Source organism: Odontesthes bonariensis, chromosome 6 (genome assembly GCF_027942865.1).
Source record: "Odontesthes bonariensis isolate fOdoBon6 chromosome 6, fOdoBon6.hap1, whole genome shotgun sequence".
In the NCBI taxonomy this organism is placed as follows: domain Eukaryota; kingdom Metazoa; phylum Chordata; class Actinopteri; order Atheriniformes; family Atherinopsidae; genus Odontesthes; species Odontesthes bonariensis.
Genome location: NC_134511.1, coordinates 18145313 through 18163590, shown reverse-complemented (window position 1 = coordinate 18163590; position 18278 = coordinate 18145313). Strand labels below are relative to the sequence as shown.

Below are 18278 nucleotides of genomic sequence, written 5' to 3'. Positions count from 1 at the left end.
CCTGTCGCGTTTCTCATAATTCCCTCCTTGCATCCAACTCAGAGTATGTGAATAATGTTACAAACCGTAGGCTCCTATGGTACCACTCAGGTTTTACTCATGAAAGGATAGGGTGGATAAACATCAACAGCCGGTGGCAAAAGCCCCTGTCACTTTCTTCCATTTTTCTGCTTGATGATCCAACCCAGTTGATCTCTTGGACCCAAAATCCCACTGGCGGAATTTGCCAGCTATGTAACAGCCCTCAGGTAATGACAGTACCTCTCAAGTGGAGAAATCACATAAAGAATGTCAATGTGAGCCCACCATCTAAATATAGAAAGCTCTAACCTGCACTCTCTAAAGAGTCATTTGCTTTCAAGCAATACTATGTGATGAGCAAACTGTTGATGGCTTGTTTATTCTTATACGGAAGACATAACAAACCAGCCAAAAGACACACTTGCTTTACACTGCACACCAGGTTGCATTTTATTTTATATACAAACACAGTGGAACAAATGTCTGAGTACAAAAACGTTAAGGCTAATAGTTTTTCGGTCTGAATTGCATTGAGTTGCCGAGAAAAGAGGCTGGCATTATGGCAAAAGTGGTTGTTACAAACATGTGACCCACATTACTGCATTTCCCTGGTTTTTTCAAATGCAGAAAAGCAAGACTGCATAAAAATAATTTGTTGTTGTTGCATCACAATGTCAAACTAACTACCATCTGTGATGCACAAGTGATCACTCGACCTCCAACACCCTTCTCCTCTAACGCGCTATGTTTTAAATTTCCATCTTAATACATCACCGTATTTATACAGCAACTGCGATTTAAATTGTATTGCATCAGTTACATTCAAAATACTAGAAAACTTATCTTATTCCTACAAAAACTTAACATTATAATCAGTTTAATTGTTATTTTCAAAAGGATGATTTGGTAACAGCTGCACACAAGAAAAGTGAAAATTAAAAACTTCATTACACCACATCAAGAGCCACTAATGTTGGCTCCCAAGAGTCTTATTCAGTTGTCCTTGCTGCACAGTAAATCCTTTAGATATTTGCATGCTGATTACCAGAGAACTGAGCATTTGTGTTTTATTAGCATATTTGACCCAACTTATACCGTTACATCACCAGGTGTTAGTCGCTGAGAAATGGAGCAACACAAACCAAAAAACACATCTTCAGACCCATTGGAAGTTCCTCTAAATTTGCTGCATAGGCCTCAGGTTGGGCGACACCTAGATGACACCACGAGGAACAGGGAGATGGAGCATTTTCATCAAACGTGACATCAGGAAATACATTATGATGCTGGTAGCCAAACTGTTACGGTTACTCACCTCAAAATCGGTGCCAGTACATGCCTTGATATCCTCAGGAGTAAGGCCCTCCCAAACTTCAATCAGAGTCAGGCCCTTTGTATTGTCCACATCAAACACAGCCTGGTAGAACGACGGAAGGTAGACAAGAGACAGGAGGAAAAATATGGGTATTTTAGAGTGAGAGATGGTAGTGGGTGGTTAGATATAAAGACAAAATTGTGAGATTAATTATTTCTGTAACAGGTGGGTTTAAGCCCCTATGGTGTGTGTGATGGGTTGAATGACATACAAAGATGTCAGGGCCTCGATTATCAAATGGACCTAAAAGGAACAATAAGCTCGCCAAAAAAAAAAACCTAAGTGGCTCAGTCAGGAGGCCAGAGTACCACTTCACTGTCACCCATACCGGAGATGACAAAATAGCAGCAATTATTGGTGACACATCCAAGAGACGCTTCCGAGAGAAGCCCTCAACTCCCTGAAGCTGGGCCACTACAAACAAATGAACAATTACATTGTAAATGTTGCACAGCTATTAAGGAGTTTAAACACAAGAGGAAACTACCGGAGTTTAAGAATAATGTATCCGAAATGTGAAAGATCATCATTAATGCAAAGTAATTCAAGCTGAAGATCACGCACAAATATGTTTAATTCATGAGACACTGCCACAAAAGACAACAACAAAAAAAATAAATAAAACATAAAGTTAACTAATTAGAGGTAGTTTCTACAGTGAATCTGAGTGCAAACAGTTTTGAGATGAAGCAGAGCATATTTGAGTGTAAGCAGGGACTTTCTCAATGTGCGGGCTAGGGTCTAAAGAAGAGCAGTGCAATATCTGAGGGTGAAAACACGGAAGCATGCAATCAATTCCGTACCATCCCATTCTCCCCCTTCTCATAGGCTGTTGGTTTCCAAAACTTAAGTGACGACTATGCTTGTTGCATTGGTCGCAATCAATGTTTATATCAGTGCTTGAAAAAAGAGAAAAAAACAAACAAAAACACACACACACACGCACACACAAATGTAAATACCCAGTTTCAACTACTCCATTTTATTTTTGAGCCGATTTTGAAGTATTTTGTGGCATTGACAGAAATGAGACCTTCCTGGGTCATAATTACTATTCAACACAGGTCTGACATGACAAATCAGGCAGAAATTCATACTGTACACCTCGTGAAAAACAATTTACAACTGAATCTCGAGCGATGCCATCATCCTTATTCATGCAATCAATGCAAAATACTTTTTCAGGACAAGCAGGACCCTGTTGCCTTTCTCAGCAGGGACTGACAGGAGATGCCTCAGCCTGTCATGACTCTCAGCTCATTAGAACCCCATACAGTGACAGAGCAGGAGGCGGATAACTCACTCCAATATAGCGAGACAGATGGAATGTCACAGGGACGAGGGTCCATGGATAACAGACACCGACGTGCATTTCTAACTGTGACATTTGTCACAAGTGATTAATGGGAATTGAAGATTTATCAAAATGTATCAGAGGTAGTTGGTGTGTGGGAGATCCTGTCATATGTCAATGTGAAACTCGGTTTCACTCTGCTTCAAAATCTATGAGACCTGGACACAAAGTGGTTTGGGTATGTGCATCAGTTGACCTCATTTCTAACATCTAATATTCATAATTATTAGACTGATGCAAGTTATTCATTAAAAGTCTGGTAGCCTATGTGAAGTGTTGTCTGCCAAGGCTGAATGTCATGTAACAAGGAAACTACTCCACATAAGGAGAAGAAGAAAGACAAAAATAGTATTAAATAAAAAATAAAAAAACACAACTTGTAATACATTCAAGCAATTACAATTAAAGTTAATTTGGAGATGTGTTCAAAGAAAAACTCAGAGTAGAACCATAAAATAATTTCAATTTGGTTGCTGCAGCCATTACTGCCTTCTATGGTCATGCTGTTATTATGCAAAATGAGAAAGGTAGCATTTTTCATGGGCTCACTGTGATGACTGAATATTTAAGGAGTCAATCTGCTTCATCTTGCATGAATTAATTTAAATCTTTCATTTAAAAGAATATATACGGAGAAAGAGAGGGAGATGGAGATCTCTGTGAGCAGCTCAAGCCACATGGACCATAGAGGTGATGTGATTTTACTTCACTATGACACGCACTTCTTCATTTTAACGATAACGCTGCTTCAAGCAAAGACGCTTGTAAACAGGGCACTTGCGGTCAAAAGCGGAGAAATGGAAGCATAAGATGATTCAACAAAGAGGAGCAGCAGAGACACAGCCTGAGGCAAGAGGTTTCCCACCAGCCCAAGCCTCAAATCAAAACACAGCTATTTAGGACAACACTTGATTTACCATCCCGCCGGCCAACAAGAGCCAAGGAGGGTGCGCACTTGTGAGAATGCGTTGTGTATGTTAGCGTCTGCATGTGTCTGAATGGGGAGGGAGTATCATTAGCAGGTTTTAAATATCCCCCTTGCTGCTCTCATTTAGAAAACAACTTGGAGCCAAAATGTTTAATCATATGAGGATAGAACCATTGGAGAATACATTTACGATAAGCAATATCAGGCTTATTAAAGGTACTGTTTGTTGCATGGTTTATGTTCCATCCTTTTCAACTGCTGGGAGTTACCTCGGGTGATCACCATAATAATATTTTTCCGACAATCACAGATGAAGGTTTTTCTCTTCACGGTAGTCATGGTGAAATAACTGCATTCATTAATGGATTGGTTTGGGGACACACAAACCTTGCTCGAGCGCCACTTTCAGAGCTTTCCTTTCGGGTCTTTTATATCCCTCAGCAAAATCTCTTCTTGAAATTCTGATCATGAAGTTGGTTCACTGTGCTAGTAAGGTACCGGGAGGTTTCCTAAGGGTAAATGGCAAATTTGCAATCATTGCAAATTGTTTACTGATCATATCAATCAACTCATGCATACCATACACATTTTAATGCACTCTGGAATCTAGAAAAGTCTTACTCTGCCTTAGAGCTGCACCATTTGAGCAACAGTGTTTCTAAGGCAGTGCTTGTCTATCCCATTCAGCTGTGTTTTTACCAAGATGAACCTTATTCCAACTGACTTCTCCAATTGAATTACAATATCAAGAAAATCTTTTTAAAAAGCCCGAGGAAAAGTTCAGCATTGATGGAGATCACATCCCGATCGGTGTCTTCTCGTGGGTGTAGATTCAAACACCCAAACTTTAAGAATGTCGAAATAACACAACAGATAAATTTTCCATCATGCATTTTCTACTCTTCTAACATTTGATGTCTAATAGAAACAAAATATATCATTTAAATCTCAATATGCAAATAATAAGGATTAATGCATTGATACATGGTTGGATTTTCATCCCATCTTCCTCATTTCTGATGCTTATATTTTTGTCTTTTAAAAAAAAAAAGCTGAATGTCAAATGTGTCAATAATCTAGCTGTTGTGCTAATGTCAGTAGACAACAGCAGCCCTTTGCCAGTACAAAAATCATCATTTGATCAATTTTCTTGATGGCTAGCTGCCAGTTAACCAAGCTAAAAGTAATTGCTAAGCTGTTCCACTGACGTCCTTATTCCAATTATGGAGGTAGCAAAAGAGTTGGACTCTCAACGCTGCTGCCAAGGCTGCAAGAGGATGACAAACTGACAGTTACATGTGTGAATTTTTGAAGGGTTCGGTTTTGCTTGCCCAGACTACAAAGAGAGACTGGCAACATCAAAAACTCTCAACATAATGCTTTTACTTCATGACAGACAATGCTGGTTTGTTGTGGATGGAGGGCAGAAGCATTCACTAAAGTATTCAGAGCACAAGATCTGATGACTAAAGTTGAAAATGGGGGATGTGGGAGTAGGGAAATAAAAAGGACAAAGAAACAAGTGGAAAATGTGTGTTAAAAGAGAACGAAAATTAAATTAATTAATAATAATAAATGAATAAATCATGGATAGCAAGAATACAAGTCATTCTAAGGAAAGTAAAAAGCCGGGCATGTATTCAAGAAAGAGAGCGCTTACGGCGAGCAGGAGAGTCAGCAGCAGAAGTTGAAATGAAGAAGGTGGAGAGGATGAGGTGGTAATAGGGTTTGCAGGGCCGCAGAAAGGGCTTTAACCTTTATACAAGTTGACAGAAATATGCTTGCTGACAAATGTTGTGCAATCCCGATAAAAGCCAGTTGAGAATGAGGAGGATTAGGGTGGGTGAGGGCACAAAAACACACCGACTTTGGCGATGACAGGTCATGTTTTCATTGGAAGGCAGAAACCACTGGAGGGTAATAAGCGCCTGATCAGAGTGCACACAAAACTGTAGCAACACCAAGCTTCACTGGACACTTGAGCCTCTCTCTGGGCTTTATTTTCACATTTCTCCCACTCCTTTTTTCCAGTCAGTATTCATACCTCTGTATTCTTCCTTCATGTATTCCACTACTCTTCATTTTGTATCTAGCATTAGTAATGCTAGATATGTAATGCTGCATTACATATAACGAAGATGCCCTGCCTCACCCAAGTTCAAGTTCACCCTGTCGTCTCTGTTTTGCAAATGGAAAATAGAAAGCAACACTCATCTTCCATCTCGTGGAAATTGTTTAATTAGTGTCAAAAGCTACGCGCTAGAAAACAAGACGTATCCACGTGATCACAGAGTGCACAGATCAGGATCTGTGAGCAAAGACGCACACCAGACTGATTTACACAAAAGCAATAAATCACAGCAAATAAAAATAAAAATAAAAAAATAATAAAAATTGGTTATTGGTATACAACTTGAATTTCCCTTCATATGCAGGAGAAATATCTTTCAGAGAGGTGAAAATAAGAGCCACTGAACATGAGCCTCAAACAGTTGTTCCTAAACTGCCTTTACGGAGCATTTGTCTCTCACATTTCATCATGTTACAGCAGTGGTGGGCCATCAGGGCCTGCAAGGCCTTCTCTGCTGGCCTAAACAATATCTTAAACAAAATAAAATGAACATCTGTTTGTGATTTTCTTAATTATTATTTTATTTCATTTCATATCTTACTATTTTATTGTCTGTCCGTTTCCTTTCCCCTGGCTGCGCTGCTGCCAGACGTGTATTTTCATATTGACGCATTTAACCAATCATATTTCAGCTATCATTGGTTGCCAGGCAAACAAATCTGCCGGGAGGCCAGAACAATTGGGTCTGCTGGCCCTAACTACATCTAGAATGTAGAAGACAGCGTAGCGAACCCCGAACCAATGTTATTAGACTGTCTCTGATGGCCCCCAACAGCCCATTGCAGGCGTAGGTGTCAGGTTCTGGAGGCTTGGTTGTGTTTGGCTGCTGCTTACAGCTCTGTTCCAGGAGGTGGCGTCTGACTTCAGGAGGCACCAGCAACAGGTGCAACCTGTTATCCACTCATCAGGAGAGGATTAAAGGAACCACCTTGTCTGCAGTTCCTCGTCGGAGTGTTCACATGTATGGTACATTTGTTACCACCCCGACCAAGTCTATGCTCAAATCTTGCTCATGTATCTTGTCCTGTTTTTGACACCAGGTGTTTCCAGAACTTCTCGCTTTTGGATCAAGCCAAGGAACTCAGTTGAGAGTATTACCCCCATCCATGAAACCTTCTGCCAACCCTCTGGAAAGCTTATCTGACCAAACGCTGTTCACCCTCCAACGCAGCCCATCTCCGGATTCTCCAAGAACCTCACTACTCCTCCCTGGCGGATTTCGTTCACTCACCAGTAAGCCGTCATCCACTTCACCTTCAGTATCCTTAAACAACTCTCTACTAATTTCCTCCTCTTGTACAGTGCTCATCCAGTTCCAGGATCTTCAGTTGCCGACCATCCAGTCTTATTTGCAATAAACATTTATTATTTATATCGGTCTTGTGTGTGTGTTCTGCATTTGGGCTAAGCCATGACAGTAGGTGGTCTGATTGGCTCTAAGCAGAAATATGGAAACGTCATTTTAATCACATTCGATGATTGGGTAGATTTTGACATGACGTCTGATGCTACAAAAAAATACATAGTGCTAGTGCTATTCGAGTTATTGAATTCACGAATATTGAGGAGCTTTTATAAGATATAGTTGAGTTATTAATAGACTATTAATAATAATTATTATTATTATTATTAATTAATAATTTACCTAACAACTATTAATAACAGTCGTTAGGTAAATTTCCGTTTTATACAAAACATCAATGGCTGAAGGAGGAGGAGAAGTTGATTTGGTGGCAAATTTATTGTTGCAGCCATTTGCCCGGGGGACTTTTACTGAGAAGCTGGACATCGTAAAGAAAGGTCGGCTAACTCCAAAGTTAGGTACGGGTTGTGTGGGTATCAATAAAGCGCTTGTAATGTCTGCACATCGTGTGTTCCCTGCCGCATTAATTCTTCACAAGTAGATTGGAACATTTTACTTAATAATATTGTAATATGATGTCATTGATGATTTTATGAATCACGTTGCTAGTGTAGTTTTATAGGCTTTATTAAGGGGTGGATTTGATTCAGACAGAGTACCACTGAAGGGTTGCCAACAGTCCCTTGAAATACGAAATCGTCCCGTATTTAGAAACAAAAGTACGGTTCTGTATTGAGCTGAAACGGGACACAATTTTGTAAAAATGCAGGAAATTGCATCTAAGAAATGCAAAATTTTCATGGTCTCTGTGTGCCCTGCTTACTGTCAGCATGATCATGAAACTGTCTGGCTGTGAACAAAAACTAATTCAAACCCATGGACCTTCGGTCACCTTATTGCTTTTCATTTTAAGTCACTCCCTGCTTCAAGGTGAACAGCCCTGGACTAAAAACAAAACATGTATACAGTTCAATAAAACAGCAAAAAAATGTATAGATTAGCTGTGCTGTTTTCTGTGTGTTTTAAGTCCCATACTCACCTGAAATGGATTCGTTCTTTCCTCATCAGTTGACAATATTACACAATGAGTATAGCTATAAAGTTTACAGAAGAAACTTTGAAAGTGCAAAAGTCAGACATTACTAAAGTAAAATACTAAATAAATGTGCCATCTTGATTGTATGCCTTTTGGAAATCACTTCGTCTTTCACATTATCACTCATCTATTCACAATAACAGAAATTTTGACCTGGGGTTCTTCTTCTGTTGAATTCAATTTCAGTCATTTATTAACACTTCGCAGAGATAGCAATCTAACAATTCTATTTTCGCTTGCAAATGTATGTACATGGCACATTTCAGAGTTACTTCTAGTAATGTTAACAAAACGAAACAAAAACTGTCTTTGCCTTGATATTTTGGAGTATTTTGTGTCGATGGATGCGAAAAAGAGTCACTACTTTGACTACATTGTGATAATGCACAGTATTAATATTAATTTAACCGTGTAGACTCACAGTTATGCCTTGATTTAAGAAAAAAAAAGAAAAAGGTAAGCAGTAAACATTACGTATGTCATGTACACAAATGAAATAAAAATGCACCTTTTCTGTGATGATCCGGTCCACACACTGTTTTCCTGTCAAAGGCAGGCTGCACTTCTCCAAAATCTTGTGTTTTCCTCCCTGAAAGGAAAAAACAAACAAACAAACAGTTGGTTAAAAGAAAGGTCAGTTATTAACTAAGCCATTAACTAAGACTTCAACAGTGTCCCTGAAAGACTGAACACTATGAAGCTTTAATATTTATAAGGATGCAGCCGGTTGTTTACGCTCATTCAAAAGAATTTGAAGGACATATTCCGTGTGTGTGTGCGCCTTAGTCCCCCCCGTCATCTTTAAGAAAAAAAAGCACACATATAAATGCCTCCAATGCTGCCTGAAAAGCACACATCATACATCATCCACCCCTTTTCCCATCATGAGTGAAAACAGGCTTCAGGGCAGTAAATTTATGCTCACCTGCTGCACCATCTGGACTATAGCCGGGTGCCAGACAAGAGTCCCATTAGCAAAAAAAACAGCATGCTTCTGTGAATACAGAATGCTACAGCGCCCTTGCATCATGACGGTCTTGACTTTCTAAAAGTAAACCAATTCAGTTGTACTGTCCACCTCTATTGTAAGAAGCCCCTTGGGGGTAATTCATCTCGAGTTGGAGCCGGAGTCTAACGAATCAGCCCTTCTCGAAACACAGAGGAGTCCTATTCTAGACTTGCATCTAAATTAATTGAAAACTGATGAGCAGGGCATGGTTTCTGTGTCGAACCTCATCAGGATGTTCTCTGGTAAAAAGACATTAAGCAAGCCATTTACAGACTTGTCCTCAGCCATAACACTCCCTCATTCATTATTATAGGAAGCAGATATAAAAGATCCTGGTGAAGATCCCATCATGGGAAAAGGAAATTGCTAAGTTAATTTGACTTGGGTTAGGTTGCTCCAAGCAATATTGGTCAGAAGAAGCATGTTAAAAGGCAGACCCACTCTTACCCACCTTAGCTGAGTGTTCCATGGTGATCACCACTTTGGTTCCAGCACTGGCCACCAAATCCATGGCTCCTCCCATTCCCTTCACCATCTTTCCCTAAGAATGGAAGAAAAAAGATCCATTCTAGTTTTAGTCATTTGATGTCGGACAAAAACAACAATTTCAATACAATCTATCCCAAACATTAAACATTAATTACAGCGCTAAAATATACCCTAAAGTTCCATGGCCAAGAAAAATCATAAAAATGTTGAGTATCAACAAAGAAATGAATAAATGAAAAAAAAAGGCAGCTAAATAGAAATGTCAACAATGCCTTTCACTCCCCTGTAGCTAAGAGGGAAATGTCTCAAAAGGAAATTCCGCTCCATCAAAAACAGAAAAGTTTACAAAGAAGCTTTGTGTCTTCAATGGAAAGATGCACTCTGTGCTCAGTATCCCCAAAACAGTGAGACCCTGAAAAAACTTGACAAAAGGTGACAGCGGTGTAACCACAAATGTGTTCCAAATAATGATGGAAAAAGGTCTGTCTCACATATGATGAATACCCTTTCAAAAAAGGAACACTTTTAACTTCATGGAACATGAAAGGAACATACCCAGTCCCCAATAGAAAAATGTACCATATAACAAAACAAAAAACACAACTCAAACATCTAATTAGGACCACCAAGAGACTAATTTGCAAGTCTTTAAGAAAAAAAAAAAAAAAAAAAAAAAAAAAACCCACAAAAACAAGCATACAGTTAACCCATAAATATTCAGAACTACTGCAGCTTATTTTAGACAGAAAAACATGATGACAATAGCAAACAAATGAAAGCATTGCAGAGACAAAGTTGTTCAGCACCGAAGTAAGCAAGAAGTGTCCTACCCCCCCTGTTTTCTCTGAAACGTTAAACTAAAAGCTTTAAACGTGCCTGTATGCTTATGTGCAGACATCCCGGGCATTCTACAGCTTCCTCGGGCCACAAGTCAGCGAGTAAATAAAAATAAATGAATGTTTCCTTCAAATTACACAAAAGAAGAAAAACAAATCAAAGCTCTTAAAAGCAGGCAAAAAAACAAACAAAAAAGCACTTTTCAAAAAAGAAAAAATCCAGAAGATCATCACCATAACACTATTGCCAGCCTTGTGAAAAATTGTTTTCAAGTTCCACATTGTCCCCAGCAAGCTGGTTTCCAAATAGGGAAGGCTGACATGCAGATATGGCCACGGGGTAACGGTTCAGTAACTGAATTAAAATCCCATTTCCTCATCAATCACGTGAAGAGCCTGTTTTGCTCTCTGCTCAATAACCAGAGGGTGAACATGCCAAGTGTGGTGCATCATAAGGGTACTGTCTGCCTCTGGGGAGACCAGCTGGGCAGAGAAGATATAAACTGAGAGCAAAAAGGAGGTTGTGGTAAGAGAAGGTGGGTTTGAGGAAGTGGGGGAAAGCAAATGCTGTGCATATACTTCACTGTATTATCCTAAAGAACAGCAAGTGAAAGTGAACCGCTATGACATCTTATTGTGTCCTTTTTCATATGATCAATGTTCATGCGTTGGCTGACAGTCAGTGGGCTCACAGGCCTTAGGGTACAACACTGTCCCACCTGATGGCAGCAGGCAGGGATTTATACCTGCCGTCTGAGCTGGACACCTGTTAATGCACTCCACCTTGGCTAATGATAATCCATCTGTTTTTGAGATCATAAGCACAATGGTGCTCAAATACTAGTCTGGTTATCGTCAAGTGAAAAGCTAAATATGATCCTGACAGTTTGAATGAAATTATATAGTTCCAGTTAGCTGGAACTACCCTGGACTTTAAAATTCAATGAAAAAAATGTTGTTGTTTTTTTCCTGGCTACTGAAAATAAAATGGTACGAATGGAAATTTTGCAATAAAAGGGTACAGCCACAGTTTGTACTCAATTGAACAAAAAACAAGCTTACTAGATCAACAGTTCAGCTGTTAGATGTGATTAGATGTGAATGTGAATGTGTGCGAGGCCAAATGTGTCACCAAATGACAACATAACGGCCTGGAATAAAACAAAACTGTGGTGAAGACTTACAGACAGGTTGGACCTCTGTGGTTCACTGAGCAATGAATGTGACCCACATTCATAAGAGGATTGGTATTTGATTGCCTCTGATGAACAGCTTTGGATGCGGTTATCTGTTAGCTTTGATCAAAGCTGTCCCGTGCAGCGAAACTCAAATTCATCATAATCCGTACGTGTGTGACGAAGCACCCATTTATCAAATGACACGTTAGTATAAGATGATAATCTAGTCCATCTTGCTCACTAAGTCTTATGCAAGAGTTTTTTTATTCAAGCAATAACTTCTGGTTTGCGGTACATTAGACTTGTTTAGTCATGGCGGGATGTAGTTGCCACGCTCTTGCAAACTTTCCCACATGAAAGTGCAGCACCCAACTAGTCGTGGAAACTTGTGTCCTTCACAGTTGTCAGGATTAGTATTTTACCAAATCACTTCATAGAGGATACAGAGGGTGCCATGTCATGTGACATCGGACTGACAGGACACGAAAGAGGGCACGAAGAGGGAACATGCATATTTTCGTAACTATATCCAAAAAAATATTTTCTGCCGACTTTGCCACCAGCGGTAGAGTAATTCAGTCATTTAATTAACAAAGCTTTGATGATGGGGAGGGGTCTTCCCGCACCCCTGTTGCCTGGTTGCTGCCTGGGGCGGGGGGGGCCAGGAGGAGGAGTTGTCCTGCTGGTTCGGGGTCTGTGGTGGCTGGGGGGCTGCTGGCCCCCGTATGTGCCCACTGTGCCACACTCCAGCGGAGTTGGGGGATGGATGCATGTGCTGTGTGAGTGTGTGTGGATGTTTTTTTTTTCCCTTCTTTCTTATATGATTTATGGGGTGACTGGGTCTGGGTCCTGCTGTCCTCTGGCCTGTGCTGTTCCTGATGGGGGGGGGCATTGCTTCTCCCCGCTGCTCGCGGCCTCACCCACCTGTGGGCACGTCTTGACTCCCGGGGCGCTTGCCCAGGGGCACTGGGGCGTGCGCTGGCCCACTGCGGTTGGCTGTCTGGGGCGCCTGGCCCTCTCGGGTGTTGGGTGGGGCCTCTGCTGGGGGGTTTGGTGGCGCTCGGGCTCGCGGGGACCGGTTCCGGCGCGCGGCCCATGTCTGGGTGACGTGGGCCTGGCGGGGCTTGTAGGCTGCCACCTCTGGTCACCGGGGGGGCTTTGCCCGATGCTTGTGGGGGCTCTCTCCGGGGGCTTCCTCTGCTGTCTTCTGGGGGGATGCGTGGTTGTCCCTATGGTGGTCTTCCCGGGTTCTGTGCACCTTGGGGGCTGTTGGTGGCCTGGGTCTGGGGGCCCTCTCGGCCTGCTTCTGATTGCTGGGGGGGTGGGGATTGTGGCCCTATACACTGATATTTAAGCATGGTTATTATGTGGGACCATCTATGTGTATTGCTTGTTCATGCGCACACACACACACACACACACACACACACACACACTCTCACACACACATTCATTAGCCCAGTAGCATGCTCACTAAGCAGTTGTTGTGCTGTCCTGTGGTTTAAGGTCACCTGTGTATTATATGAGATTACTGCTGCTTATGCTTTTTTGTTTGTTTGTTTTGTTTGTGTGTTTGTTCTCTGCTTGTCTGCTTACAGGTGCTCCTGGTGCTTCTAAGGCTGGATTCCCCACAAAAGCCGTGAATTGTCTTCAGTTTTGTTTTTACAGGTGTAGCAGCTGGTTGTCTGATTTTTCATTGTTTGTCTCTTCATGTTTCTGTTCCTTTTTTCTCTTCTTCGTTCTCCCTCTCTCTCTGTCTATCACACTATCACATCATGTTAAATATTGTAACAAAAATAAATAAATAAAAATGAGGAGTTGATGGGCATCAAGGGGAGCTTTACATTCATAAAGCTTCCCTTGGCATAGCAAATGTGTTTAGCATAAACAGTATTCAGATTACAATTCTGCTGCCATAATGCTTGACAGGACAAGGGGTAAAAAAACAAAAAAAACAAAAACAAAGCTTTGATGATACTGACCTTGCTGGTCTGACTGAAGCCCAACAGGTTTTTCATTTCTTCACTGCTTTGATTGTGTCCATTTGCCTGCTGTAATCTTAGCAAAACAGGACCCTCAAAAGCATCTATCTAGACGCAATTTCTTAGCAAAAATGCACGTGAGAAAATAAAAATGTTCTCATGTATGAAGTGAACACTAGCCTTCAGGTGCACTGATACAATCCTGGGGATGCATTCATTCATGCGGTTTAGGTAGAATTATTTAAATGTTGCAAAATCTAAAAAAATAAATAAATAAATAAAAAATTTAAAGCGGTACAATGTAACTTCTCAAAAAGCCAGAACTGGAGCTCCCCCTACAGGCTTGGACGGATACGACACTGTCGTAAATACAACACCTTTTCACTTTCACATTTCACGTTTGTTGACTAACCGGCGAGGAGTCAGAAGGTGCAAGCTATGTCGACTGAGAAGGTAAGAGTAATCAAATGTTTTACGGTGCGTTCACACCAAACGCGATGCGAATATTCGCACCGCCTTCATCGCGCGATCGTTGCCGCAGGTGTAAATTAAATTCCATCGCCTCAAACGCCTCTTTGACATCCTCCGGAGGCGCAGTCAGCTCGGAGAATTTCACCGCCTTCTCCAGGAGTTGCGTCTGGATGACGGCCGCTTCCAGCGGTATTTCAGGCTCACCAGGACCCAGCCCGACGACCCGCTCAGGAGGACCGGCGCCGCGATCTCTCGGCAGGACACCATGCCACAGGCGCCCCGCAGCTGAAACGGAGCCGCGGCCCAGCTGCGGAGCGCCTGCAGCCGGCGTCCCGCCGAGAGATCACGGCACCGATCCTCCCGAGCAGGCCACCAAACTGGGTCCTGGTGGGCCCGAAACACCGCTGGAGGCGGCCGCCACGGGAGGACCGGCGCCGTGATCTCTCGGTGGGACGCCGGCTGCAGGCGCTCCACAGCTGGGCCGCGGCTCCGTTTCAGCTGCGGGGCGCCTGTGGTTGGTGTCCTGCCGAGAGATCGCGGCGCCGGTTCTCCCGAGCGGGTCGTCGGGCTGGGTCCTCAGTTATAACAAACTAGCGAGTCACTTTCCGAACACAGTGAAACATCAAGCAAGTACAACACAGCACAAAGCATGGCAGCAAATAAGCTACTTACTAATCCAGCAGAAAGGTGGCTAGCTCTGAATCGAACTTGTATCCAAATGTTGCTTTCAGCTCTCGCCAACGAGTAAAAGCTGTTCCGAGAAGAACTCTAGTCCGATCTCTTGCTTTATCGGCCTCTCTCTTTCTCTTCCTTGCTTCATCAGTCAATGTGTTCTTCAGTTTCTTCGGTGTCTCTGCCATGATGATCGTACTGACAATGTTGCGCTAGCTTAGCCTTATACCTGGGAGCGTGGGAGGGGTCTGTGGTAGGTGTGCCAGAAAGCAAGTCGAAGTACTTCCGCTCAGCTACCGGGCCGCCATCGGGCCGCTCCAGCAAAGTTACATATCGCAGTTTTTCCAACTCAGACCCCCGAGGGGCATAGGAGACAGGCCAATCGTAATATTAAAACTCATTCTAGCCGCACAATTTTTTTCAAGCTGTTATTTTAAGGTAGAATTGTTACATAGTGTTGCTTTAATTCTATACAAAAAAGTAACACAGATTATGCTTGAAGTTTATCGGCCGCTGAAATGACTGAGCTGGTAAGGGTGGCAGTAACAGGCAAAGTGATCTATGTGTGTAAGGGCAAGCTGGCATTTCAGAACCTGGCACTCTAACAAAGGATGCTGTTGTCATTCATCTGTGTAAGCACACAACAATGCGGGGTTGATCCCCCTCTGTTTGGCATGAGGGAATTACCAAAGAGGAACAGCAGCAGGTTAACAAGGAAGTCTTATTTTTGCCTATGAGGTGCAGCCAACACGTGAAAAGGGCTATAGACTAATGGAGAGAGTGTCAACCAACTGCAGGTGACCCTGTGGATACATTTCAAGGACTTCACTAAGCTCTGCACCTTTTTACCTTTTTGTCAGGCTAGAGCAAAATAAAATTTAACATAATGCTGTGGACCTCTAAAAGTCTGCTTCATCTTTTGTTATCCTTTATTAGGAATTGCCAAATGGCTAGAGGTTGACCATGGAGTCAGGAAGGGTGGGCCAAAAATTCAGCAGAGAACTGAGAACTTGTGGGAGCCAAACTAAAATATTATGTCACAAAGGGTAAAAATAAAAGATTGTAGTGCTCTCAACACTGACGGCATAATTCACTTTCTTATATGTGTTCTGTTATCTGTTATCTGGTTGTTGGTTCATCGTCTTTAATGTTGTGCGGTTCATTGTCTTGAATGTTATGATGCATTTAATAGTTGCGGTCTCTTTAAGAGATCCGGTGACGTTTCATGATAACAGCTGTTCTGTTGATGCGCGAGCTGTCAGTTGGAACTGTCAGTTTTTGTCAGTTAATAAACGCGACTCACAGAGTCTTAATGTGAGAAGTTTTCGGCTCATCTTTTCGCCTAAAGGCAACTTCCACACTGGTGACCCCGACGCTTGTTTACTGGACATATCCAGATCGCCATGACCGCAAACGCTGTGTCTCTCAAGCTCCCCGAATTCTGGGAATCGTCTTCTTCTGCCTGGTTCGCTCAGACTGAGGCACAGTTTGCCTTGCGTCAGATAACGGCCGACGAAACGAAATACTACTATGTGGTATCTGCCCTCGGAAGTTCTACGGCATCGAGAGTAGTGAGCCTTCTTAAACGTCCTCCTCTGACGAGAAAGTATGAAACTCTGAAAGAATACTTACTGAAAACATTCGAACTATCTGACACAGAGAGGGCTAGCAGGCTTTTCTCTCTTCAAGGGCTCGGTGACAGCAAGCCCTCAGAGCTAATGGACCGAATGCTCGATCTGCTCGGTGACAACAAGCCAGATTTCCTTTTCCTCCACCTTTTCCTGCGCCAACTGCCTGCTCATGTGAGAGCTGCTTTGGCCAACACTGCCAGCGCTGATTGTAGAGAACTGGCTGCTGAGGCTGACAAGTGTTTCCTGGCTAGTCAACAGCCCTGCGCAGCTGCCCTTCTCTTCCTGCTGGTGCTGTTGCTGTAGCTGTATCAGAAATATCCGATGATCACATGCTCATCGCAGCAGCAGCCCCGCGTCGGCAGCAGTCTTCAGGTGTGTGCTACTACCATGCCAGGTTTGGCCCCAAGGCCAAACGATGCCGCTCTCCATGCAGCTTCAGTGGAGCGGGAAACGCCAAGGCCGGCGCTCACTAATGGCCGTGAGCGTCGGCCATGCCGGCGGGCTGCTCTTCATCCACGACTCCATCTCCGGCCGGCGATTCCTCTGCGACACAGGGGCACAGCGGAGTCTACTTCCTGCTTCACAGGTGGACGTGGTGGCTGACACCCACGGCCCCCCCATGGAAGCCGCCAATGGAAGCCCTATCCGTACATACGGCACAAGGCATGTTGAACTGTGTTTTGACGGCCAATGCTTCGGTTGGGACTTTGTGACTGCCAAAATCGCTGTTCCCCTCTTAGGATCAGATTTTTTGTGTGCATTTGGACTGTTAGTGGACGTTAAAAATCAGCGCTTGATCGACGCCGTCACTTTTTGTTCTTATGCCTGCGCGCTCAGCGACTCTGGCGCAGAACACCTCTCCAGCCTGCTCTCTGTCACGGACAGTTTCCAACGGCTGCTCGCCGAGTTTCCAGCACTCACCCAGCCCACTTTCTCCTCTTCTACAGCCAAGCACGGTGTAGAGCACCACATCGACACCACTGGCCCACCTGTGTACGCTCGCGCTCGACGCCTCGAGCCGAACAAGCTTGCCGTAGCCAAGACAGAGTTCGAGTCCATGGAGCGCCTGGGGATTGTTCGACGCTCCAACAGTCCTTGGGCCTCTCCCCTACACCTCGTCCCCAAACCAGGGGGGGGCTGGGGTCCTTGCGGGGACTACCAACGGCTCAACGACGCGACAACGCCTGACCGCTACCCAGTGCCGCACATCCAGGATTTTTCAGCGCACCTGGCTGGTAAGGTCATGTTTTCGAAGGTGGACCTGATCAGAGGATACCATCAAGTGCCCGTACACCCTCGCGACATTCCAAAAACAGCTGTAATCACACCGTTTGGTTTGTTTGAGTTCCTGCGCACACCATTTGGGCTCAAAAATGCTGCTCAAACGTTCCAGCGGCTCATGGACTCTGTGTTACGGGATCTGCCTTTTCTGTTTGTGTACCTTGACGACATCCTCGTGGCCAGTTCATCACCTCCAGAGCACCTTTCGCACCTTCGCACTCTGTTCGAGCGACTTACCGACCACGGGCTCATCATCAATCCAGCCAAGTGCGAGTTCGGTCGGTCCACCATAGACTTTCTGGGGCACAGAGTCACGAAGGACGGGGTTGTTCCCCTTCCGTCAAAAGTGGAGGCCATCACCACTTTTCCACGCCCAGTCACTGTCAGAGCCTTACAGGAGTTCCTTGGCATGGTTAACTTTTACCACCGTTTTCTCCCCAGGGCTGCCCAAACCATGCGGC

General features: G+C 43.5%; 1 protein-coding gene across 1 annotated transcript in view; it reads right to left on the bottom strand.

Moving 5' to 3' along the window:
• Positions 1-442: 442 nt before the first annotated feature.
• oxct1a (3-oxoacid CoA transferase 1a) overlaps positions 443-18278 on the bottom strand; it is a 46377-nt gene continuing 28541 nt past the window's right edge. The window contains exons 14-17 of the mRNA XM_075467731.1: positions 9729-9818; positions 8777-8857; positions 1337-1438; positions 443-1234 (exon numbers count right to left, since the gene is read on the bottom strand). Of these exons, the coding sequence (XP_075323846.1) occupies positions 1199-1234; positions 1337-1438; positions 8777-8857; positions 9729-9818 (309 nt within the window). The 3' untranslated portion in view covers positions 443-1198. The remainder of the gene's footprint in view (positions 1235-1336; positions 1439-8776; positions 8858-9728; positions 9819-18278) is intronic.